General features: G+C 34.7%; 1 protein-coding gene across 1 annotated transcript in view; it reads left to right on the top strand.

Moving 5' to 3' along the window:
- CLYBL (citramalyl-CoA lyase) overlaps positions 1-26,334 on the top strand; it is a 144,457-nt gene that overhangs the window by 103,856 nt on the left and 14,267 nt on the right. The window contains exons 3-7 of the mRNA XM_075061514.1: positions 10,823-11,011; positions 14,514-14,615; positions 16,525-16,618; positions 18,055-18,222; positions 23,424-23,548. Coding sequence (XP_074917615.1) covers positions 10,823-11,011; positions 14,514-14,615; positions 16,525-16,618; positions 18,055-18,222; positions 23,424-23,548 — 678 coding nt within the window. The remainder of the gene's footprint in view (positions 1-10,822; positions 11,012-14,513; positions 14,616-16,524; positions 16,619-18,054; positions 18,223-23,423; positions 23,549-26,334) is intronic.

Here is a 26,334-nt window from a genome sequence, read left to right as displayed (position 1 = left end):
GATGCCTCAAGTCTGTCACTGAGTGGTTAGAAAGGTTGAAGTGTTCTCCCACTGGTTTTTGAATGTTATGATTCCTGATGTCAGATTTGTGTCCATTTATTCTTTTGCGTAGAGACTGTCTGGTTTGGCCAATGTACAGAGGGCATTGCTGGGCAATATCACATTGGTAGATGCTGCAGTGAACGAGCCTTTGATTAGGTCTATGATATGTCACTTGAAACAGATATGTGATACAAGAGCTGGCACGGGGCTTTGTTGCAAGGATGGTTACTGGGTTAGTGTTTATTCTGTATGGTGTGCGTTGCCGGTAGTATTGGCTTCAGGTTTTTTTTTTAGAGGCTGTCTATTTAAGTGAGGGACTGGCCTGTCTACCCAAGTATCTGTGAGAGTAAGAGGGATCATCTTTAAGAATTAGGTTGTTAGATCTTCGATGATGCACACTGGAGAAGTTTTGGTTGGGGGCTGTAAAGTGATGCTAGTGGCGTTCTATTTTTCTTTGTTTGCGCTGTCCTGTAGTAGGTGCTTCTGGGTACCTCTTCTGGCTCCTGTCAATCGTGTTTTTTCACTCAGGCAGGTGGGTAGTGGTAAGTTTTAAAACATGCTTGCATAGGAGATCCTTGTTAGGTGTTTATCTCTGTCTGAGGGATTGGAAGCAATTATGGTTGTATCTTAGAGCTTGGCTGTAGACAATGGATCATGTAGTGTGTCCTGGATGGAAGCTGGAGGCATATAGGTAAGTATAGCAGTCAGTGGGTTTCCAGTATGGGTGGTGGTTATGTGACCATTGCTTATTAGCACAGTAGTACCTAGGAAATGGACCGCTTGTGTGGATTGGTCTAGCTGAGTGTTGATGATGGACGGAAATTGTTAAAATCCGGTGGAATTCCTCAAGGGCTTATTTTCCATGAGTCCAGATGATGATGTCATCAGTGTAGAGTAGGGGCATTAGGAACGAGAGCTAAGGAAGTTGTTGTTCTTAAGTCAGCCATAAAGATGTTGGCATACTGTGGGGCCATGCGGTACCCATAGCAGTGCCACTGACTTGAAGGTATATATTGTCCCCAAAGTGAAATAGTTGTGGATAAGGACAAAGTCACAAAGTTCAGCCACAGGTTAGCTGTGATATTATCGGGGTACTATTCCTGAGCTTTCAGTCCATCTTTGAATCATAGAATATCAGGATTGGAAGGGACCTCAGGAGGTCATCTAGTCCAATCCCCTGCTCAAAGCAGAACCAATCCCCAGACAGATTTTTGTCCCAGATCCCTAAATGGGCCCCCTCAAGGATTGAACTCACAACCCTGGGTTTAGCAGGCCAATGCTCAAACCACTGAGCTATCCCTCCCACCCGAGCTATCCCTCGTAGAGGGCTTCCACATCCATAGTGGCCAGGATGGTGTTTTCTGGAAGTCACCGATGGATTGTAATTTCCTCAGGAAGTCATCCGAAGAAGTGAGCTGTAGCTCACAAAAGCTCATGCTGAAATAAATTTGTTAGTCTCTAAGGTGCCACAAGAATTCCTGTTCTTTTTTGCAGATACAGACTAACACGGCTGCTATTCTGAAACCTGCTAACAGAGAAGTAGATCCATAAGGCAGAGAGAAGTCTTCTTTTGAAGCAAGAGAAAGGCTATAGCAGTTCAAAGTTATGCTCTCTAGATCAGTTTCCCATGCTATGGTCGGTGGAGTGCTGGCTGGTCGCATGGTGCTGGCTTCTGCTTATTCAAGATTCTAAACTGAATTAAAACAACTAAAATGATGTTAAATACTTTCCTAATATTACTCTTCCATGTAAGCAATTACTGTAGTTGCCACAAGGATGTTATGGAACTGTGAAAGGAAATTCAGGTGAATCATGTGATCACAAAAGGGAAAGCGAGTGGTCCATGAGAAAATCTCTATATTAAAATGAAAAAGTTTAGGAACCCCTGTTCTAGGTTGTACAATATTCCTTCTGCTTTTGAACAGCTCTTGCAGGGAGTACTGCCTGATAAGCCTCTGTCAGCCTAATATATCTGAAAGACCTGTTGGTTTTTGCTAAATCCTTTGAACAAGAATCACACATTTACAAATTGACAGTGATAAACTTACAAATGTGAATTTGAAATTGAACCAAGGAAATAAGAACAGTTTGAGACAGATGTGATTTCCCTTGGTCCCTTGTTTAGGAAGAAAAATATGTCCACTGACTAAAAATAACATAGAGGCAATTCAGAGCTGACTGACTCCCAAAACACTCAGAGGTAAGAAGTTTTATAGTGCTCTGCTTCTGTTATTAACTGTCATTACACAGTTTGCCAATACAGAAAAAACACTGCATAAATTAATACAGTAAGGAAAACTATTTGGTTGTTCACAGAAGTGTGAATCAGCATTTGCAGAGTTCAGAAAAGCACATGTGACTGGTCCAAGTGTTGACTTCACTTTGTTTCAAAATACCTTACTTGATAGAGACAGATTTAAGTACTTATAGATTAGAGGTAGTTTTGTTTCAAGGAAGAGAAGAAATGGGAAAAGTAGTGGGTTAATACAGCCAGGCTTAATACAGCTGCAGAGAGAAATGTTTGTGCCACCTGGAATAGTATTTTGGCAACTATTAAAGCTATTGACCATTTTCATGTATGAGAGGAAATTTGTAATCAGAGAACTAAATGGTTTCTTTACATTCAAGAATTTTAAAGATAGTAAACTAAATGGCTGTGGAAATTACATAAAGATGGTGGCCAAATCAAACACAAACATAAGCATGCTGACGTTTTGTCTAAAGCTAGATGTTGTGTGGAATATTTCAGCTATTGGTTTTGGCAAGAAAACATTGTACTGTATTGGACCTGGGCTGAGACCAGTTTTTACCAGATATTATGTCCACTGTGTGTGACACACAGATTAAGAGCAAAACAATAGCTCAAAGGCAAGATACTAGATATCCACAAATTCTCCTGAAATACCTCAAACTAAACTGTCAGCTTGAGAGTTGGAAACCTACAAGAGGTAGATTTCCCCCACCTTAAGCCAATTGGGAATTAATGGAAATAAGAGAGTGCAGCTTTCCACCAAGCAAACATCTCTGAAATCATCCCCTGCAGGGTATGATCTGTTTTTGGGATTGCAAGAGAATAGCATCCCATCCTGATTCTCCTCATCCTTGCACAAGGGGATACTGTGGCCCTAGAGCAGTACTAATCATTGCACCAGCAAAGGGGGAGAGAGAGCGAGAGCAGATCTGGGATGAATGATGGACTGTTTGGGCATTCAGGATGCTCATCAGCTTGGGTTTCCCCACCACTGAACAGGTCCATGGCTCCAGCCTGCAGAATGGGTGCAGATTCCCTCCTCCAGCTGCTTCTGCGGCAGGCTGACTCTTCCTCAGAATCAGTTAGCCTGGTAGACAAAGGGTTCTGCGGAGCTTGTGAGCTGTCTATTGCTGAATAAACAGGGATAAGGAATTTGACCCTTTGTGATTTCTGCTTAAAGAGCTGTCTTACAGTTTGAGGAGAACCACGGAAGCATCTACTGTTTTTTGTAACAGATGCGTCATATAATTCTAGGTTCCCAGTTGCTGTATTTACCCTTCATCTAGTCTTTTATTGGCCTTTAATTATTTCCTTCATATTGGTTCAAAACCAATATAATATTTTATATATATATATATATATATATAATATTATATTGGTTTTGAACATTGCATTAAAATAATGGAAGAGATAACTAAATGGCTGTTTATAACATAAACCTTCCCTGGTCTTTGAGACAGCTGATCTGTCCCTCACTTAAAAGAATTGCATCAACAACCAGATACTGAACATAGAGCAAGTCACTTTTCTCTTGTTAACATTTAATTTAGCTAGAATGCCAAGTACTCTGGTATATTTATTAACAGTATCAGCAACAAAAAATGCATTTTTAATTCACAGTAACTGGTTTTTAAAAAGTCTAGTTGTAAACATTTTCATTTTAAACTTGTTACATATTATACCAAGGCAATATTTTTTAAATAAAAATAATTCATGAGGACATATGGTTGAGTTCCTGTGTCACTGTAAATAAATGTTGCCGGGTTTCATTATTGATTACATCAGACAGAATTTTTTGTTGCATCATTCCATCACGCAGCAGCTCATTCATACTGTCCGGGAAGACTAATTAACACTAATGCTTCTAAAGAAATTTTGTTTGTGATGCTAATCTGTCACATAGTGAAAAGCATCCTCAGAAAGCTGGGGAAAAAATTAAAGAGAATATGTCTTGCAGCTACCTGAAATTAGTGTTAGTTTGATTTGTTTTAACTGAAACGTTGTTTACGTCTCTTTCATAAGTGTTTATAAAAGTTGGCGGATAGGTCCAATAGCATAGAATCTCGTCCACGAACAGAGGAGGCTATTCTTCTGTCGTACATAGATGCTTATTACAAAACTTGTCAATACTGGTACACACAGTCTAAATGCATAAACCAAAACATATACAATGTGCGCACATATGAAAAGTGCTAGAAGAGAGCTAAGTATTCTTACTATTACACAAAAAGAGAGATTTAGGCTGCGTTTTAAGAGTGTTTGTATACACCTCATCATAGTGATCTCTAGTTAAAAGGCCACATTGCTTTGATTATATGCAATATATAAAAGTCTGAAAAACTATTTTATACTCAATTTGTAAAAATATTTAAATCACTTGCAGTAGTTCTCTCATCAGCAGTTATCCTGGCTCTGTAGAGTTTCAGCAAACTTACGTAGTCCAGAATCCACGAAGCCTAATCAGGATTCATAAGCCCTGGGTTCTGGGCTGCTGGCCTTGCGGAATTTAGATTCTAATTTTCTGGTTCCCTCACTTTTGTGGAGGCTCAAGCCAAGCCACCTCCTGACGGTCATATATGGAAGTTGTCCAACTCTGATGATGTCAGGTGGATTCCACTGAGTGTCTTCAGGGAGTCCACTCATGTCCACACTGGGAGGGAAGGCTCAGTGAGGCTAAATGGCAGCAAGCAGCTGCCAATCAGCCATAGACAGCTTTAAAATATATTGTCCTTTTAAAAAAAGAAAAAAGTATGTAAAATGTTGTTCAAGGGCGTATTGATGGATCGTTAGAAAGAAAAGCCATTTAACAAAATGCTTTGTGCATAAGGGCTTTAAATTTCCTAGCAAAACATAGTTACCTTTAAAAGTTAGTCCATAATGCTGGTTATGTCAATAATTTGCTTCAGGTTTCAAGTTGATAGACCTCGGAGAGCATGTAAAGACGCTTAGCAGAGCAGAGCAGAGAGAAAGAGAGGCAGATGCTATAGCTGCATACAGTAAGAAGAATCACTGTGTTCTGAAGAATATCGCCATCAGAAAAGGGACAGGACAGTGTAAAAGAGGAAGGGCTTGAAAAAACAAATGATTAGAAAAAAGGCTTTTAAGGTTTCAGGAAAGAGGCTCTAAGAGAGAAAGCAGAGTATTGTAATTATATACCGAAATATTTATTTGCCTAAACTGCAGAGAAAGAAATGAAGCGCATAGATTCCAAGGCCGGAAGGGGCCATTGTGATCATCTAATCTGACCTCCTGTGTAAAACATACAGTAGAGGTCCTTTCTCCTCTGAACCCCTTTTTTTGCTTACATTTTGTTGTCAGTGCATTCTCTTATAAATTGTCTATTTTATTTTATTTTATTAAAAGAAAATGTGCTTTAAAAGGAATGAGACTAATTCATGTGTCTTAAAAAAAATCCTGCAAATAATTAATTGAATTTAAAGGCAGATAAAAGAAGGAATTTTAGTGAAGACATATAGAACCTGAACTGTTCATGTTGGTATTTTTAGATAGTTTCTCAGTCTGGAAGTCTTCCAAGCCTGGCAATGAAAATTTATTCTTTCAGAGGTTTGTTCAAATCTTAGACTGGTGCAAAATAGAAAATAGGTATTACACATTATGTCTACTGTTTTCAGAAACATTCAGCAGATAAACAAATTGTTCTGTTTTCTTTTCTTCCTTGAAAATGAATATGATTTTCCACTGCGCTACCATTCTCTGCTGTAAACGTGAAACCAAGAGGCCTAGTGTTTCATTTTATACAACTATCACCTCTGTCAAGGAGTTACGGCTTGTAAAGAAATTCACGTTTTCCCTTTACATAAACTAATTTTGCCAAAGTAACATTCATTATTATAAATATTCAGGGGCACTTTGGAGAGTCAGATCTGGAGAAAGACGAAATCCAGGTTTGTGCGGCATGCACTACTAAAAGTAACAAAAGATTCAGCAATGTCAAGTTGTATAAACAAACCACTAGGGAAGTAACATTAAATCATAATTGCGTGTGTTTTACCATGTCAACAGTGTCACAAAACCTAACTCTAACTGTGACTATAGTATTTCATTTTTCTGTTGCCATGTGAAACATACAAAGTTAGTATGACTGTCCTGAGGATGATACGTTCTGGTCTGCCATTGTAGCAGATCTGGTTTTTGTATTTCAGTATGAAGAGTTACTGCAAAGAGATGGTAATAAAATGATGTCTCAGACATCAGTTTTAACGTATTTTCATGATTTACTTTGACTTTAACCTCTTCATTTTATTTTATATTTATATACATATTCTGTCTTCACATTAGGGGCTGAAGGTCTTGAGGAAAAAATGATGAGGGTGTCCAGGAAAACGAAGTGAAATAAAAGTACAACTCACAAAGAACAAGACATGTTTATATGGATACATGTCTTTCCCCTCACCCCCGCCCCAAGATAATGCAACTCTTAACAATTACAATAATGAAAAATTTGTTTGCAGAATACATTATCAAATTCAAAAGAATATAGAAAATATAAGTCTTCACCTTGTCGTCCTAATACTAAAAATTCCATAAATCCAAATATCTTTGTTTCATCATTTCTCTATTAATGTTGTGTCCAGTTTTGGGGGAGGGGGTTGCGGGGGTAGTTCCATGGCATTTATCCCATTTCAAAGCTGAAATTTCTATACGTTGACATATAATTTAAAATAAATAAAATAAAAAGGGTACTAATTCAGATGTTCTGAAACTGTGATAATGCTGTTATTTAAGTTGTTTTATTTAGGTGTGTTTATACTTTGTAGTTTCATAAATAAGCCCAAGGGGCTCCTTCTTAGTTGTCACATTCTTCCTTGAATCTCGTATTCTGTCTGTCTTATCCTATCCGACTGTAGAATTGATGCCACACTAATCCCTGGAAGTTTGGAACTAATGAACTAACTGCTGAGCTGCCGCCACGGAGCTTGGTCCCAAACTATACTGTACTTCACACTCGATTTATTCTCCAGATGGCAAGACTGTGCAGCCCTGCCGCGAGGGACCACCTCTTCCACTGGAGTGTAAAAGTGGACGGATGTTGTTTTCTTTGCAGATTTGATAATTCAGAGCTAGAAACTTGTGAAGATGATTAGTTATTAGCTTTAATGGGTGCCAATTGAACCAACTGCACGCATATTCTCTTCTTTAATTTCAGTGTCTCTGTGTCTTGGTGATGGTTGATTTATCTGCAGAACTACATCACTGAAATCTTTATCTTCCCAATTTGGTAGGAATACATGGCAACAAAAATCCAACTGTGCTCTATGGAGAGTCAAATATTAGAACGAATATAATTGCTTATTAGCTACTGTTTCTACATTTAAATATGCACAGAATAGATTATCAAGTGAAAGTTGTAACTCTGATATACTATAGTAATATCAATGTATGCAAGAAGAAATGTTAGTCATCTTTCTGTCTCTCTCTGGTTTATAAAACACCCAGTCAGTGTGGGATCCAGATACTAATTGGGCTACAATAAACCCAGACTGCCTTGGGAGGGAATAATCCATTAAATGATCAAGTTTTTCTCCTTTTTTATGCATTGATTCATTGAAGAGAATTATCTTTATGGTATAGCGTTGACATAAAGAACAGAGCAAATTTATTTAACTAGTCTGACCATTTGTAGTGGGGGATTGGTGAAGTCTTTGGAAGCAGATTTATTCTTGCATCAAGGGCCTATGTCTAACCTGAATGTATATTATTGCATCAAGTAGAAAAGTTTTTCTCTATTATTAAAAATTGAGAGTAGTTTAAGTAAAAGTTTGAGCTTTTGCATATATTATGTAATAAAAATAGGGACTATTTTATTGCATAACGATGCAGAAAAAACTCTTCCCTTTTTCATCCATATGTTTTGTGCTATTTTTTTTCTTTTTTCTTTTTTTTTTTTTCCTATTTACCCATGAAACATTTTGTGGTAATCCGGGTCAATGGGCCTGATCCTGCACTACTGAAGTTAATGGGAACTTTTCCATTTGGTTTAAGTAGCGATAGGTTATTCTGTTCCGGACTGGCTGTAGTACTTGGAATCTTCTGGGTAGCTGGTACCTGTCAGTCTGGTCCATAATTAAATGTACATAACTGAATGATTTGAAGACCATGAGGGCCAGATGTATTTCATCAAGGGAGAGAATCTTCTTCACTGCTGGGGAATCTCTGTCTCTGAAGCGGACAGTACTAAAATATAATGATTCTAAGAAAGTGAATCTGTTCTCAACCCAACAGATGGCACGCCTGTGTTAGCAAAACTGTAACATATTTCTCTAATAAAATATGAAAAAATAACATCCTTGTTGGTTGGTATAAATTCAGTGATGTTATTCGTTATTTTGAGATATGTATCAAAGGGCTGCACACTTAGTTTATGTAAATTACTAAAAGCAACAGCCTGTTAATAAGTGTTTTGTGTGGAAATATACCTAGAAGGACATGATCTGTCTTTTTATGGGATAGAGGTTTACAGCCTGAGGGGGGAAACAACTAACAAGAATGCCTACTACTCATTATTGTAATCTAGAAAAAAAATAATAATCAGATTGTATAGTTTTCCTGTAATATGCCCTCATTTAGAATTGGATGCTTCTTTTGTGGACAGTTTTGGAAGATCTTTATTTGGCAAAGTGGATCATTATGTACTGAAACTGTGAAAATCTAATCTGACATTAGTTAAGAGCATAAATTGATTTGGAGAATGTGTTTTAAACTATCACTGCAGCAAATCCCCAAACTTTCAGACCAACTAAGAAACCAACTATTGCTGCTCTGGCAATGAGATTTTAGTGGGATTTGTATTAGCCAGTGATGACATCACATAGTGCAATTTGAAGAAATCAGAAGACAAACAATGTTAGATATCTTTGGAGCCCTCTTCCAGCTGAATATGTTTTAATAAACTGTGTGTACCTGTGTGTTAAATTCATAATGACAGCAGCTAGAATTCATTCACAATAGCAATAACATTTCTGATTGTATTTATATTTTAATGAAATGATCTCTGAATGTAGCCTTGTATCATAGCATAGGGGTGTCTCTGTCTGTGTATGTTGTCCTTTTCTATCCTGCTGATGGGCATATGTTAAAATCTTTGGAGAAACATGGATGATAGTACCAAGCTGAAGGCTGTTTGATTCAAGTTTCATTAACCTTCAGCTTCATTATTCTTTCACGTTAACTGGTGAGAGTAATCACTTGCTTCTGTCTAAACTTATCCTAATTATTGGCAGTCCAAGCCTTGTAAATCAGTGCAGTGCTGTCTTAAACTGGTCTTGGAGACCTATTCTGATCTGACCTGACAACTGGAAGCTACTGTTTCCTCACACTCTTTAACTCGGACCACATTTTGAAACCTCTTCTGCCTCTACTCACAGGCGGAGATTTGTATCCATCTGGTTTAAATCTACTGTCATGTGTTGTCTCGCTGATTGGTATTAGTCTCGTTATTAACTTTGATGATTTTTTTCTGAGTGTGCCTGTTTTCTAGATAAGTATTTCTGCTCAAATGGCTGTATTTTGTTAAAACTGTTTTTTCAAACAATCATGAGTCAGAAGCTTTAAAGTTTTATTAGTACCATAAAAACTCTTCACAAATGAAACTACTTTTGATAAGTGTTCGTTTTGACAATGAGAATTTGTTAAGGGCTGTTGGCAAGTTGAAAGAATTTGTTTTTGAAACTGAAATTGGCAGGAAGTAGTGAGCTCAAGTGCTTTCTTTTTTTTCTCCTTCCCTTTTTTCTTGACGCCAATAGAAGTGTTTCATTTCAGCAAAGGATTTAAGCATTCTTAATGCAAATCAAGTATTCAACAGATTTATAAACTTTCCTTCCTTCACCATTTTTGTGAGGAGTGTGTCAGTTAGAAAATGTGTGTTTGGAATTTTTATTTTTGCTGATAACCTGGAGTATCTTTTTACTATCAGTCACAGTTTCCAGAAAAATCTGCATATTATTTTGAGTTACATAGTATTATTCTCATGTGTGACCTGTCTACTCAACTGCAAGCATTAATACAGTTTAATGGATAAGAAGGATGATTATACAGCAAGACAAAATAAATATACATATAAGTCCTTATATACTGATAACCCATAATTTTATTATGGTCCATAAGAAGAATACTGGTATTAATTGAAAATATTTTTATTTTATGCAATTCTCTTATTCCATTTTTGGCTATGTGGAAAGTATTGGTGTAAAGAGATGCTAAAGATTTGTGTTCTTTAGACCTTTAAACATGAAAGTGATGTTTTCTTTAAGTACTGTAGTAGTCCTATTATTAATCAGATCTGAAAATTGTATATTTACTGTTAGTTGTAAAGAAAGTGCTAAAACTAAAATTCTGAGGTACTGGCTGTGAAAGGTTTAACAAAAGGCAAACAGTAATGAATAGTGTGGAAAAAATAGATTTTTATATTGTTAGCTCTATTTTTTTCCATCGGTTTGACAAGTTTTCTGCTCAGTGGGTTTTTCTATCAATAGAAAATAAGCTTAATTTTTTAAAACATTTATATTCTAGGCAGAAGCAAGGCTCACAGTTGTGAAAACACTCAAAGAGGTTGAGTTTGGCCAGACTGAAAAGTGTGTCAGGATCAATTCAGTGTCCAGTGGTCTTGCAGAACAAGATCTCGAAGTCCTTTTGAAGTCCAGTGTTCTTCCTTCAAGCCTGATGCTGCCAAAAGTTGAAAATGCTGAAGAAATAAGATGGGTGAGTAGTTACCAAATTGTCATAATCTTAGCTTTTGATTGAAGACCTTGGGCCAGTTTGGAAGGAACCATTGGGGCCAATGAGCTAGAGTTATAAAGAATGTTGCTGTTATCATGGGACAGTGTTGGTGTCTGGCTCAGAAAAGGGTATAACATTTCCATTAAAATGTGCATAGGCTGGAGTTGCACACCGAACATACGTAGCAACTTTAGTTTTTAAGGAAAACTAGTATTCTTAGTACTGCAGTCAATAAAACAATCAATGTCAGTGTTACAGTGTATTATCAAAACGGAGAAGAAAATGTATAATAATATAACTTTGTCCATTGTACCAAACTCTGAACCTTCACTGACACCTTAAAAGATTGTCTATGTCAATATGTTTTATGTACATGCCTGGGAAGTTATAGATGGAGAAAACATGTTAGCAACATATGAAAAAATGGAGTGGGGGAGGAAAAGGTCACTTCTTTGGGGCAACTGGAGGAACAAACAGGAAGCTTTTAACTAGTGTTTTTAATTACCACAGATATTATTTCCTGAACAGTTCCCTATTTCGTCCTTTTTAATTGCTGACAGGTGTGTTTGCATTTCATGAATGACTTTTCAGCCAATAAAAACCTGAAATGTAAATGGTTGGCATGTCAAATTACTTAAGAAAACTTTGAAATAGGTCTAATTATGCTATAATTGTTTTTAATTGTTAAGAAAAGGTGCGTTCTATTTAGCGATGCCATTATTTCTGCAAAACATCACTAAAGGAATAACGTTTCATTATGCAGTTCCATACTTTTGAAAACCACAAGTGTAAGGAATATCTATAATATACGTGAGCTGTGATAAAAGATGTATTAGTATCTAGTTTAATCTCAGCATCTAACCTTGATCAAGCCTTTAAGATGGTATACGTGAATACAACTGAACAAATATGTTAGCTATTTTACAGTACTTGTCCATTTGTGATAGTGTACCTTCAGTCTCCCCTGTTTCCAATGGAGGTTATGTCCCCTTACACCACCATTTAATTAAAATAACTAGAGAATACCTCTCAGGATTTATAACATGTAAGTGTTGGACATAATTTGTCTTTTATGAATATTCATGCTTCCAAAATGCAGGGCCCTCACTAGCACCTAATATGTTTTACATGATATGAAATCTGAAGACTTTGTCCCTCCCATCCTCCAACTTTTCAAATGGCTAATTTTCATACTTAATATCATCCCGTTAGAAAATAAAATAGTACTAACTTATATCTTATTGTCTGTACTTTTGTTCTGTTGCATTTTGATAAATCACTGAACACAGAGAATTTGTTGGATTTAATAAAAGTTTTTACAAATGTTCAATTTTTTTAAATAAAAGCCTTTTGCTGTTTATTTTTCTGCTCTTTTTTTTTCATGTGAAACATAAAACCTGGAGGCTGATGCACAACTAAAAGATGGGCTTACTTGTTTTCTTTTGTGTGAGAATCTCTTGCTTTCCTTTTGTCCCTAGTATGGGTACTTGTTTGACTGGCATGGCTTATTGGACTATAACAAGCGTAACTCTCCCTCCTTTGTCATGGGACAATTCTCCCACAAATCCTGAACAGTGTGCATTCTTCCCAACACACTATTGGGTGTGCACTGGAATTGAAAGAATTGCTGAGGCCTGCTACTTCATCCCCTCCCCAATCTTTGTTTTTTTTTCCCCCTCTCCTTTTTTCCCCTCCCTCCCTCGCTGAAATGAACACTTTACCAGGCCGGAAACATTTAATCGTCTCCTTTTGAAAAAATTAATTGAAACTTCTCCACTAGTTACCTTTTGTATTGGTGCTTATAACAAATTATAAAAAGAAAGAGGAAGGGGACAATATTTAATTAAAAAATCTTTTTTTTTAATCTTCAAAACAAAATATATTAAAATGGAGCGTTTTGTTTTTTAAAGAAACCTAACAAGGTGACTGTTAAAATGTTTTAAATCTAAAAACTGTTCTTCCATTTAAACCTTCATCTAAGTTATAAAACCCTAGCTTCCATTAATATGTTTTATTTGAAAAAATCAAAATCATGTAGAGATCTTCAGAACTAAAGCTGAAATTATTTTAGTACACTGCTTCCAGTGTTCATGCTCTGACCTGTATGATGTTTACTATTTTCTGTTGCTCTACCTAAGACACTGTACACGTATGCATTTGAATTGCAGTGATTTTCTTAATTCTATATATTTTAGCTGACTTCTTTTCTCTGGGGAAAAGTTACAGAAACAGTGATGATGATGCACAGAAAAATGTGAGGATGGCAGAATTCTTCATCGTGAAAAGCTGTGATTTATTTTGGCCTAATTGTAAAGTTACTGCAAATTGCTCAAAAGCTTTTTAAAGATCTCAGTGATTAGATTTTCCTTTCTTTTGGGGAGGGGGAAGGGGGGGAAAGCTAAAAGGGGAAATAACACCTCTAATCCAGCTTCTGGTAAATAGGCTGCCAGCTTTTAAAATGAGTTTCCTTTCTATTAGTCAGAATATTATGCTAAGCCTTAAGCATTAGTTTTTTATGTTGCCATAGCAGCCTTATTCCTGCAGGGTTGTGACCTGTGATGATTACAGTACAAAGCTTATAGGGTCTTGAAACCCCCTTTGAAGATGAAAAGTCTTTGATGGTTTATATTTATGCAAATCTCTTAGATATGATTTACCCAACTGAGACTGAATGGAGAGATGATTAAAATTCCCTTTTCCTTTGATATCCATTAATGGCTGCATATTCCTTAAATTTAAAATGGATGCCTGTGTTATTTTTGTCTTTATTTACTAAAATATCTTCCACCATACCTGTGATATGTTTATCTCCTCACAAATTACTAGATCTAGAGAGACATAATAGAGTTACAATATAGGGTTTTTTTTCTTTTGAAAGGAGAAAAATCTGTGCAAGAGCTTTTGTATGTTTCCAGATGATAGATTTTGGAATTTGGGCTACCCCACTGGCAGCTCAGAGCTAGCTGTGAACTGGTCTCATGGAAAAAATTGGAAAGCTTTGGTCTTCAAAGAATTAAACTTCCTTTTTAAGGCCTTCCTAGGTAAGCTAAAAATTATGAAGAAAAGCCAACTGAACAAAGAGTAACGGTGCCGTAATGAATAATATGGATGCCACTTAGAAAGCTGCGGAACAGTTACAGTGATGTTAGTATTAGACATGAAACAAAACAGGACGTCAGGTATATCAATACTTCATTGTTTTTAAGAACCTGCTGATTTGCATTTAACTATGTTAGGGCGATAGGTGTTAAGCAAATATTTTTACAATTAAACCTTTAAACTTCAACATATACGGTAATGATGCAATTCAGAATTGTAGGCCTCAAAACAGACCTGGTTAAAAGCTTGAGGGTTTTTTATTACAGTTCTGGTTTTGTTTGGTTTGTCATTGCAGCCAGGTGAAAGATCTGAAAAGGTGCATGTACATGTGGATATTTGTAAATGAATTTTTCTCTGGTCCCTTATAATATTGTTCTGGTTTTAGTTTTCAGACAAATTTTTACATCACTTAAAAGGCCGAACACTTGTAGAACCAATGAATTTGATCCCTTTTGTGGAAACTGCAATGGGGTTGCTCAATTTTAAGGTAAGGAGCCTTGATGTGGTGAAGAGTTCATATTTTATCCTATCAGCAACCTAGATATAAGTTAAACAGTTTGTCCTTTAAATAAGAAATTCATCTAAATAGGAGAGGTGAAAATAAAGGAATTACAGTCCCTCAAAAGTTTGTATTTTTATTTCTCATGTTATTATGTAAAGGCCTTGACAAAATCCCCAAATATGTCCATGAAATGCCAATTCCAGATAATACATGCAGACCATATAATAAAACCCTATGCAGTAATTTTTGTTTTATTTTTACGTTTAATGTGTTTTAAAATATGGAGATACGCTTTGAAATGATCTGATGAGCTCAAATTGTTGTAGTAAAATTGACTATTTAGTAACTGGCATAGTTGACTTTGTATAACTCTGTATTTATAAATAATCTTTTCATCATTTCAGTAATAGTACTATGGTGTTTTTATAATGCATCCTCTTTATAAAATACTTCCAAATTTCATATTATAGCTCTGAGAACAAATAATAGTTTTTCATATTTGTGTTCATCGGTGTGTTCTGTGCTTAGAAGTGTAGCTGAAGTTCTGAACTACCCAACATGTGAACAACGTGAATTTTTTATTCTCAAGTTCACTTATGTTCAAATTATATTTTTCTCTGCCTTGTATAAAGACTGTTTCTAAATCTTCCTAAATATTTTTTGTGTATTGACTGACCTGATGCTCATGAAATACAAATGGCCCCCAGTCTCAGTATCTAGCTTGTGTTTCTACAGGGGACAGATACTAATGATCATGAAATGGAAAATCAAATGCACTCACTGGAAATGCAATATTCTTCTCCTAAAGCTTCAGAGAAAAGTTTCAGAGTAATTCAAGACTTGTATATTTGAGATGTTTCGAGAACTGTTGAGAGGCCTTATTCTCTGTATGTGCATATATAGCAAAAATATTTATTCTTACTGCATACCTTAAATATATCTTGGAACATTCATGTTCATTGTCAGTACCCAGAAAACGATTTCATTTTACATTTAAAATTTTTTAGATTTTTTTCACTGGGATATTTTGTAGTAGAATTCGTAATAAATACTGTAGTTCTTGATGTTGGCAGTAGAGTTGCAGCTTAAAGTATACTGTATAATAATAGTAATAATTCCTTATCCCACCAACTCTCCCATATGGATGCCCAGTAGTACAATTTGTAATTACATCTGTCTCTCTAGGCATGCAGTATGTTTCAAGACTATTAATATCAAAATCTTATATAAAACAGTAATAATGTTGACATGCATTTCTTTATATATAATACCTTTGAGTGCTGCTTGTTTTTACATTCATATACTTCTGCACTGCTTGTTGCATTTTTGACTTCCTGTACCTATCTTTTAGTTGTATTTGACAGTATTGAAGATTTTAAATTCTCCAGTAAGGAATTCTTCCAGGAAGGAATCCACAACATGTTGAAACCTCCAACTATTATTTATTTAATAAAAGATATTCTGGTCTTTGTTTCTGATGCAAAATCATTACATGCCAAAGCATAAACTATTGAGGTAAAGTGCATGTGCTTATTTGGGACAGTATTTAATAAGTACTTAGTTTACTGTAATTACATGTATTTCTGAAGTGCCAATCACAGTAGTGTCCATGGCGTTATGGTAAGTTCATTCGTATTTGAAGGGAAAGAAGGGTAGGAAATCCAGTATTGCATGCTGTAGCTGCAGTGTATATATTCATATGCACATGTATTGTTTTAGATTTTGCTATGAGTCATTTAAAGACTTTCTGTGCAGTACAATAGTGATAGTACTTTGTTTGGTTGGAGCAATTTTAGCTGAAAGATGTCCAGACTTTTATAATAAGATGAGTTGGTATAACATGTCTGTCATCCCTGGATTCCAGTAGAAATTCATGTTATGTTCTTATTTGAAGGCAGCCTGTGAAGAAACATTAAGCATAGGATCGCAAGTTGGCCTTCATTTGGATGCAGTAGTCTTTGGAGGAGAGGATTTTCGAGCCAGCATAGGTTCTGACCTGTTTGTTTATTATAACTGTTAATGCATGACGTTTCCAGTGAGAACACTGATGGTATTTTATCCACTTGTCCTGACTGCAATAAGTAAGGAGCTCTACACATGATTCTGCACTTACTTGTATTGGCACATTTGCCCATCTTTCTGCATAATTTTTATTAATGTAAATTATGTCATTGGCATTTTGAAATTCAGAGCTTGATAAAATGATGACTTACAAAACACTGGCTTTTTCCTATTCTCGTCACGCTGTAGCTAAAATAAAAAATTAACCTGTTGAATCACTAAGCTTATTTTAAACTGTAATATTCATATAAACAACTATCTGTGTAGTCTCTTAAGAACCATCTTTCAAGTCAAATTTTTGTGTGTCTGTTAACATTATTTACAGTGAATTGTATTTTGATATCATTCACAATACATCCTTGTTAAGTTTTGCTTTAATAAATGCGTTATAAGCACTTCCCAGGTCAAAACAGTCATAACTCCTCGTAGACTTGCGGTACATTGATAATGCCATTTCACCAAAGCCAGAAATATTTCAAAATCCCTTTTGTAAATTATTTGCTTAACGGCAACATTATCTGCTAAAAGCCTCTTTTTAATCTGATTCAGCTATAAACTCCTTAAAGGAAACAACTACAGTTCAGAAGTGTCCATTTCTTAATGAAGTATATACATATTCTAATGTAACAATTAACAACAAATTATTCTATGCAAATTGATCATTTATGTCTGAGTAGTGACCCTAAGGAAAAGAGAACAGACTATTATTTTTTCACACCAGGATTCATGTGAGAATGTTTTTATCTGATAGACGGTGGACTCATGAATTCTTGTGAATGCTTTTGGCCCCCTCTCAAAAGTCATCTGCCATAATTTTTCAAATTTTCCAATCCAAGTACTAAAGCTTAAACATTTGGCTAAGGACATCGGTTGTGACAAGAATCGCAACCAAGGAAAGTGCAATTCTGGTCTCAGTGTGAGGTTTTTAACCATTTCCTTGTACACAGTATATCCATCTGTATAATGCTTCTCTTGGTGTAACGCTGTTCAGTGCCATTACAATAAGTAATAGAAGCAAATGATTACTGAAGGTGGATTCCTGCAGCCCTTCTTCAACCAACACTCTCATTGATTTCAATCTCAGGATCTATTATTTGAACCAAATCATACCGTAAATTTCAGAAACTAAGGCATGAAGAAAATATTTTTTCTGGATAAGCTTAATATTTGCCCAACTAAACTATTTAAATTATCTCTTTACAACACTTGGTCAGTTAACTTTGGTATCCCTCAATTATTTTCTGGGTTTTTTTTTTAATGATGTAAATGAGAACATAAAGGAATTTTATTTTATGTTAAAAAAGTTTCAAATGAGAAGATTTAAAAAACAAAGTTAACTTCTTTTTATTCATTGTTTTCTTAGGTGCTACAAGTAGTAAAGAAACTCATGATATTCTGTACGCCAGGCAAAAAATTATTGTCACAGCAAAGGCTTTCGGCCTACAAGCTATAGACCTTGTGTACATTGATTTCCAAGATGAAGATGGGCTCCGTAGGCAGTCAAGAGAGGGTGCCCTACTGGGATTCACTGGTATGGTTATGTGATAATGTCTACAAAAATTATGCATTTTCTTTACAAAGTATAGGCACATTTTATATCACTTAGACTGCAAACTAGATTGTGTTCACAGATCAGTTGTTGATCAGTCAGTGCTGTCAAATGCGTCCCCAATTATTTATGCTTTTAAAATTTCAGATAAGAAAATTCAGACTGCAAAATCATAGGCCGCTTTTCCAAAATTACATCAAAGATATCACTATTTTTGTAATGGAAGCCTGGGTACAAGATGTACAGTATGTGATTCTTTCTGACAGACAGTTCAAGTGAAATGTGATACTGTGCTTTGGGATGAGCCATTTATTTTTTTATTACTTTTTTGTATTTTTAAACAATGGCTAATATTTTTTAATTTGTTTATTTATATGGTGAAAGAGTGGATCCCCCCCCAATATGCTAATTCATATATGAAAGTTATTATTATGTTGTTTTCTTTGATTTGATTTTCCATATTCTGGCTCCCCTCCCAGTAAGTGCTTGTGCACCTGGTGACGCATACAGGTACTGGCAGACAGCAAGACCAACAGGCTCCTTGCAACAGAGTCCTATGATACTGATGGTTATCCAATAATTGGTATACCACATCACTCGCTATCACCAGCGAGACATCGTAGCAACCAAAAGATGGTGCTTTTGCAATAGAAATGTACCATTTGCTATACATTATAGAATTCTAGAAATCAGTGCTAACACTTTAAATGATTTCTCTCAAAAATTATAGATTCGAGTTAGACTCAAGACCGTTGCATTTGTGTTAGCTATTTTTTATTCAAAGAATATATCCTGAGGTAGTGATATAACAAGAGATGATACTTTTCAAAGTAAAAGTATTGGCACATGGCGCTTCAAAGTACTTTCATTATCTGAGCAAAAACATCAAATGAAAAATTAAAGTTAGTCTAAATGTTTCACACTTGGCTGTTAAAACAGCATAGAATGTCTAAAGAAGAGCTCTGTGTAAACTCAAAAGCTGGTCTCTCTCTCCAGCAGAAGTTGGTCCAATCAAAAATATTGCCTCACCCACCCTGTCTTTCATTGAATTAATAGTAATTCTGGACTCTCTTGAGCACAGATTCTGCCCTATTCTTTGTTGAACCTTGGTACAGTACTTGCAAAATCTGAATCGAGATTCAGAGACAAAATTGTTCCTGTGCCAGAGCTGTGGAATATTATTTATGTCCCTGTGGACTTTCAGGGCCCAATCCTATTCCTGCTCAAGTCAATAGGAATATGACAGGGCTCTTTGACTTCATCACCTGCTGATGGCTAAGAGACACAGGCCAATATTTTCTCATTTAGGCACCTCAGTAAAATAACCTGGTTTTTAAAGGTCTTGAGCATCTGCAGCTCCTGTTGAAGTCCATTACAGTTGCAGGTGCTAAACATCTTTGAAAACTGGGCCATTTTATTTAGGTGTGTAAATTAGAAAAATTTTGTCATCACTAACCTTGCTGACATTTGGGTCCAACTGATCATGTATAGGAAGTCATCTGACATCAGTATGGTGGGGTTTTGGTGAGGTAACAGTGGAGTTGGCAGTAACTAGCTGCATATCATTTAAAAATACAGAAATGTGACTGAAGTTGTAAGACTCAGATATGGCATAAGTAGAAAGGCTACATCTGGCAATTCGAGGTGTCAAAGGAAGTTAATTCCTAACTCAGCCGTGGAGGGTCTTTAGCCTTTCTATATTAGATTTAAAGATCTGCAGAAGGGGCTGAGCTTATTAACATGAACTCGCAGCCTTTACCTTTTCCCTATGTCTCTCCATGGCTAGAATCAGGAAATCTCAAAAAATAGAATTGCCCCAGCATATAATCTGATAAATAGGCCAATCAGATGTGAAGTCATAAACCATGATCATCCACTGGGCAGAAGGCTGTGGATTGTTTTTGCTTAAAGACCCCCTTATTTCATACAGCTTTCTAGTGTGGTAATAAAATCTTAATGTTATGTTAATAGAAGTTCTGAATACTTATTTCTCATGTATTTTAAAGTTTTTTGGGTCAATTCCTGCTAGTTTTACTCACATTTAGTGCCACTGAAGACAACAGGTGTAACTAAAATGAGCTAAATCTTTTACACAGCTAAAGTAATGATTAATCAATTAATAGGCAAGATACACAGAAAATAGGTACAGTACTTATTTGGGACTCAGAGGGTCAAATTTGCTGTCTTCCTAAACTGATGCAACTCCAGAATACTTAACAAAGTTGTGTATACATAGCCCTGCGGTGAATTGTAAACTTTAATGTAAAGTAATCAAAATATGTTTATTGAAATTTAAATAGTGTGCACATCTCAGAAATATATAATTACTCAATAAAAATGTTTTTTTCTGTTTATTTAAATGCTTATCTGACCATCGCCACCACAGTATCTACATTTTCTTCTTGTTTTCTTTTAAACTAGACGTAAGCAGCCTATTGTCTCTGCAATAAATGTACATATATGTACTGAATGTTTTCAATCATCATTTAGCCACTGTAGATTATTTTAAAAATAAGTTTACTTTTACAGCAGCATATGTTTTACAGTACCATAAAATATGGACTTTAAATCAGTGCGTTGTCTGTATAAATGGTCATCAGCTTTAGGAATGTTTATATCCAAAAGTAAGTAAACCTTGGAATAAAGCTTTAACAGCTGACTTAGTCATTATAGCTACTCCAGTGCTACATGCTGAGAAGCTAGGTATAAATATGAAACACTATAGGTTTTCTTCTCTCTTTTTGCAGTCTTTTGTAGAAGACAAAAATGACACCATCATACAGTTACCTAAAGACTTGACAGGTATTGATTTAAAGCACAATATATCAAGTGGTACTGTAAAAAGGATTTCATGGTCATAAATTTTAATGTCTTCCAATTTTGCACCCTCTCAGTAACTCGTCAATAACAACAGTTCAGTGTAAAATATTTGCTTCATTCCTGCATGGCATTAAACTCTCTTATACAGTTGTTTGGATACATAAGGTGTGACAAAAGGCAACTCAGGCCATAAATCAAATGTTGCATTATATCTTCTATAATCTGTTCACCAATGGCACAAATTGCAGATTTTTACTATAAATGCATTTTAAAAACCTAATTTTAATACAGAAACGCAGTTGTCTTTTAAAAAATAATTTATATGGAGCTTTTGATTTTTTTAATTGTAATTTAAGCCTTTGTTATAGTTTTACATACATAATGAAAATATTTTTTCCTGAAAATTAATTTTTGTAGGCGTTACTATGAATTATGTCACAATCTTCAATTTCAGAATTACCAGTTTAGCTGTTAAAAATAAAGCAAATTAAAACCAATAATAATAATAATTTACTCACTTATTGCTATCTTTTGATTTCATTAAAATTATCTTTAAACACAATTACAATTAAATACATTAACAAAAGAAATTTTCTGTTCACTTAATTTCTTTCCAACAAAATATTCTTTAACTTTTAAACTATTATTTTAAATTATTTTTTTCTGTAGTGGAGTGGAATATCAGAATGTGAATATATGGATGCCCTGAGGATTGTAAATAAAGGATTGTGTAACAAGAAATAAAATCGAATTGAACTTCTATGGCAAATTCTTCTTACAAATGTGATAATTCTGCACAATTTTTTCTTGCTTATAAAATATGTCTTCGGCTAAATTGGTTCACAGATTTATTTTTATGTACAACTAAATTTTATATTGTGTTGCTGATGATTGCAAATATTTTTTCTAATTGTTAAATCATTTACAAATGAATGCTTAATTCCATAGTAATACATACAAATTATTACATGAAATAATTTATTTATACAGTGTATCCAACTTTTAATTTAAATGGGAATTTTTAAAAATAGCTTTTCTACCTAGAAAAAACACAGGACCCAAAACCACAAACTTTTACTTACACGTGCCCTGATCCTCCACTGAGATCCATTAGCATGGACCTCGGCACTCATTCAGAGTCCCATTGGATCGGTTTGATACCAGATGGTGCAGGAGTCTGCACTAGCAGATCCTGACACAGGTTTGGGACCATGAATAGTCTTTATGCACATAGGTAGTCTGACTGAGAAGCCCTTACTCACGTGAGAGAGTCCAATCTTGAGTGGTTCTGTGCATGTGAGTAACATGGGACCACTTCTGTGAGGAAAGAGTATTCATTTGACTAAGGGTTTGCAGGATCAGTTCCCTAATTTTGTAAATCTTGTCATTTGATGTAAAGGAAAATTAAAGTCTCCTCCATGAACATTTAAGTAAACAGAGATATTCCAGTACGATTTCTTTATAATAAACATTTTAAAATTAATTTAAATTAAAAAAACCATGAAAAAATCACACCACCATGTGAAAATTTATTTGGAAAAAATTAAGAATGTAAAATGCTATTTTAAAAAATGTAAAACAAATAATATAGGCATTGTTTAATTTAAGCATATACAGTATGAATTGAAACTGAATACCTGACTCAGCAAGCAAATGTGAAAATCTATACTAAAATTAACAGGCAACATTTAATTTTTTTCTTATATTATATGTATATATTCAAGAAAGGATAAAAAGATGCCTATCTAAGCCTAGAGAGTACCTTTTAAGTTCATTAATATAACAAATAACAAAAAGAAAAGTATTATGCACCAGCAATAACTAACTAATAATTATGGAGAGGGAAGAATTTTAAATATTTTTAGTTGCTAAACAAATTATGGAAATTTAGGGACTAATCCTTTTGTAGAATTAAAAAAGCTATCAATGAAATGTAGCTTGCTTTGTTGTTTAAATATCATTTTCAGGTTGTTTAACTTTTCAATAAAACAGTACTTGTCAGTTTCTGATGGTATTATTTATACAGCTAAAATGTAAAGATATATTATACTTTAATTGTTATTGACAAGATTTGTCTCACACTTACACCTGTAATGACAAAAGGAAGATGTATTGATTGAAATGGATAGAAAGAATTGTAATTTTTGAATGATAACAAATACAACTTCTCTTTTATTTATATTTGTTCATATAGTATCTAGCAAAAGATTGTTGTTCAGTTTAATAATACAAGAAATGTAGTCAAATAATTAGTTATTTAACATAAAGTCTATGAGGCATTTAAGAGCCTCAAGTGGTTGGAACATTTTGTTGAACATCTGTTTGTTGATTCATGATTCTAGTGTTATTAATCTTCTTTGTAGGTAAGCAGGTGATTCACCCTAACCAAATTGCTGTTGTCCAGGAACAGTTCTCTCCAAGCCCTGAAAAAATAAAGTGGGCACAAGAACTGATTTCTGCTTTTGAAGACCATCAGCGATTAGGAAAGGTAAATATTTTTTATGCCACGTATAGAATACCGGTTAGAATAATATTTAAATATGAGAAAAATTGAAGGATGTAGTGGGGAGTGTTTGTTTTTACAATAAAAAGTATACAGTAACTTATGGTTTTATTAGCAAAATGTATGCCAGGGTAGAATACAGCTAGATTATTCACAATAAATATGGAACTTCTCAAATGCATTTATAAATACACTTTCTTTATTCTCTTGCCTATCTTAACTTTTATCCTTTAAATAAAATTATTTGCTGCTTAGGGAATTAAAAATACTCTTAAATTATTTCATAGAAATTATGATGATATTGTCATATGAAAATAATTTGCAATCAAAGGACAAGTGTAGCATGGAAGAAAAAAATATATCCTGGCTGCTTTGGTATTACTTGTGGGAAGAAATAAATAGATTTGAAATTCTTTATTTTAAAAACACATCTCATAAAATTTCTTTAGTTACGGGGCTCCGATTCTGCAACTGCTTACACGTGTGAATAAAGTTACTTTTGTGCATAACTGTTTGCCAAATGTGGCTCTTAATAATTAGAAGTGGGAACGTTTTCTAGGTATTTGTACCAATTTCTGGACCTGAGATTTGGATAGAGTGGAAAGCAAATTAACACTCGAATATGATTGTTCCTAATTTAGTGCATCATTGAATCTCACATTTCCTGCTCTGTGGGTTTCTGCTATGTAAATATTGCAGTGGTGATGCACAATCTGTCTCCACTTTGTGCCAGTAATACTTAAATTAGGGGTCGCCTGAAGGAAGATTTTATGCTAGTTGCAGCATTGTCAGTTAATTATCTTAAAGGTTATTTGCTATAATCCAGTTTGCCCCTTTTTGAAAGAAAAAAGTTGCACCTAAGTATGTTTATCTTAGTTACAGCCAAACCTGAAATTGTTAAAAAACCAGGGAAGTTTTGATGTCCACAATGTTTAGTTGCACACAAACTGAAATGTCTGAAATGTGTTTGTACAAAATGTAAGTGCAAAATAATTATTATAAGTAAAAAAAATCTTCTGTAGTAAAGCTGAGCACACAAGATTTTGTACAGCCTTGTACTTTTTACTGGTAGAATATAAATATTCCCAATAAATTCCTTTACTTTATGATGTGTGGAAATACATTGGAAGTTATATCTTCCCCGTTTGCACACATTTCTAGTGCAAGAAAGATTGCATATTAGAAATTCTAGGAAGGTCATAGCAGATTTGTGATTCATTTATGCCTATACTTCAGAATAAAGCTATTAGAATAAAGTTACTGGTCTGCCCGACTGTCTACTGTATCTACTAACATTTCCATCACTATGATATTTGGGTGCCAGCCTGCATGATTGTTTCAGGTCACCATCATATGTTATCTTTCTATGTCTCTTTCTTCTGTTCCCCTTACCTCTGTGATTAATGTAAGTAACATAGAAAGAACATGCATGCATGATTTTTCACATTTTTCTGATTCCTACACACTGCATATCTCACAAATGCACTTTGCTGGGTATACACAATGCCAGTGGTGGGGGGGGTTTCAGGGAAATAAGCAGATAAATAATAAACGTTCAAATGACAGACTTGGCAGAATATTTGTTTATATTTACGGCTTGTACCTCAGGAGCCCATATAAATTTAATGTCAAAACCCTATCAAAAGAGTACACCTGTAAATTGTATAACTGGCGAGGGAATATACTGTAATTACAATATTTGTAGCATCAAATTACAAAAACCTTACAGATAAGATCCTGCATTATGGAAGCATTACTTCTCTTATTTGTTTTAAAAGTGTTATTTTAATTACAGTTTGTCCCCAAAATGCTGGTTTCTTGATTAGATCAGCAATTTATGAAAGTTTCATTGTAATAGGTGCTTTCTAATTAGATTAGAAGCATCTATAACTCTTTGGTAAATATAGATTGGCTTCTTTACTAACCAGTTTGCACATTTCTATATATTTGGCATAGAAAAATCTATCCAAAAAAGGCAAGTTATTTTGTGACCTGGCTCAAATTCTTAACATTTAAATACTACTACATTTTCATAACAAAAAAAATTAGTAAATAGATTGCTGTGTGCAGTGTTTCCTACAAACTTCTTAACTGAGTTTATATTGCTGTATTATAAATGTGTAGCCAAGAAAAGCCTGAACAATCTGATTACTTAATTTTTTCCAAAGCAAAGGTGCCTCACAGGAGGGCTCTCATGCTGTGTGTCCTAGAGAGATGTTAAAATTACTATAATAACTCTTCCCATCCCATCTTATAAGAAATATTCCGTATACTGCTTTTAGAAATCCTAACGTGCAGATAGTGAAACACCACTCCTGCTTTTCTTTTTATTTTATTAAATTAGGACTTGCATGTCAGTAGGTCCAAAAATATAGCTTTGGTTCATACTGTTCAGTCTTGCATGTTTTTTTGTTATGTTATTAATCAAAATTGAAAGCCTGGAAAAAATAAATGCAAGGGATTTGAGTGGCTAGGCTGCTCACAGATAAATTATTGGTCTTCAACCTCTAGGATCACAGTTTGTTGTTAATTGGTTTCAAAGTTTGATGCCCTTAGTCAACAATAGTTTGCATTAAAATACAATAATCAGCTCTCATAATTGATCCCAGTTTGACAGATACAATAGTGACAGTAAGCTTCCTTTGGGAAAAGGCTGAAATCAGACTAATATATCTTGAAGACTAAAATGCTTTGACATAGTTGTCCCTGCATTTGAGAACAGAGGTTAGTAAGAATTAGGATCACAGGTGGACTCTAGGGTATTTTAGACA

This window comes from Chelonoidis abingdonii, chromosome 1 (genome assembly GCF_003597395.2).
Source record: "Chelonoidis abingdonii isolate Lonesome George chromosome 1, CheloAbing_2.0, whole genome shotgun sequence".
NCBI classification, from domain to species: domain Eukaryota; kingdom Metazoa; phylum Chordata; order Testudines; family Testudinidae; genus Chelonoidis; species Chelonoidis abingdonii.
Note: the sequence above shows the minus strand (reverse complement) of the source record. Positions and strands in the feature narration are given on the sequence as shown.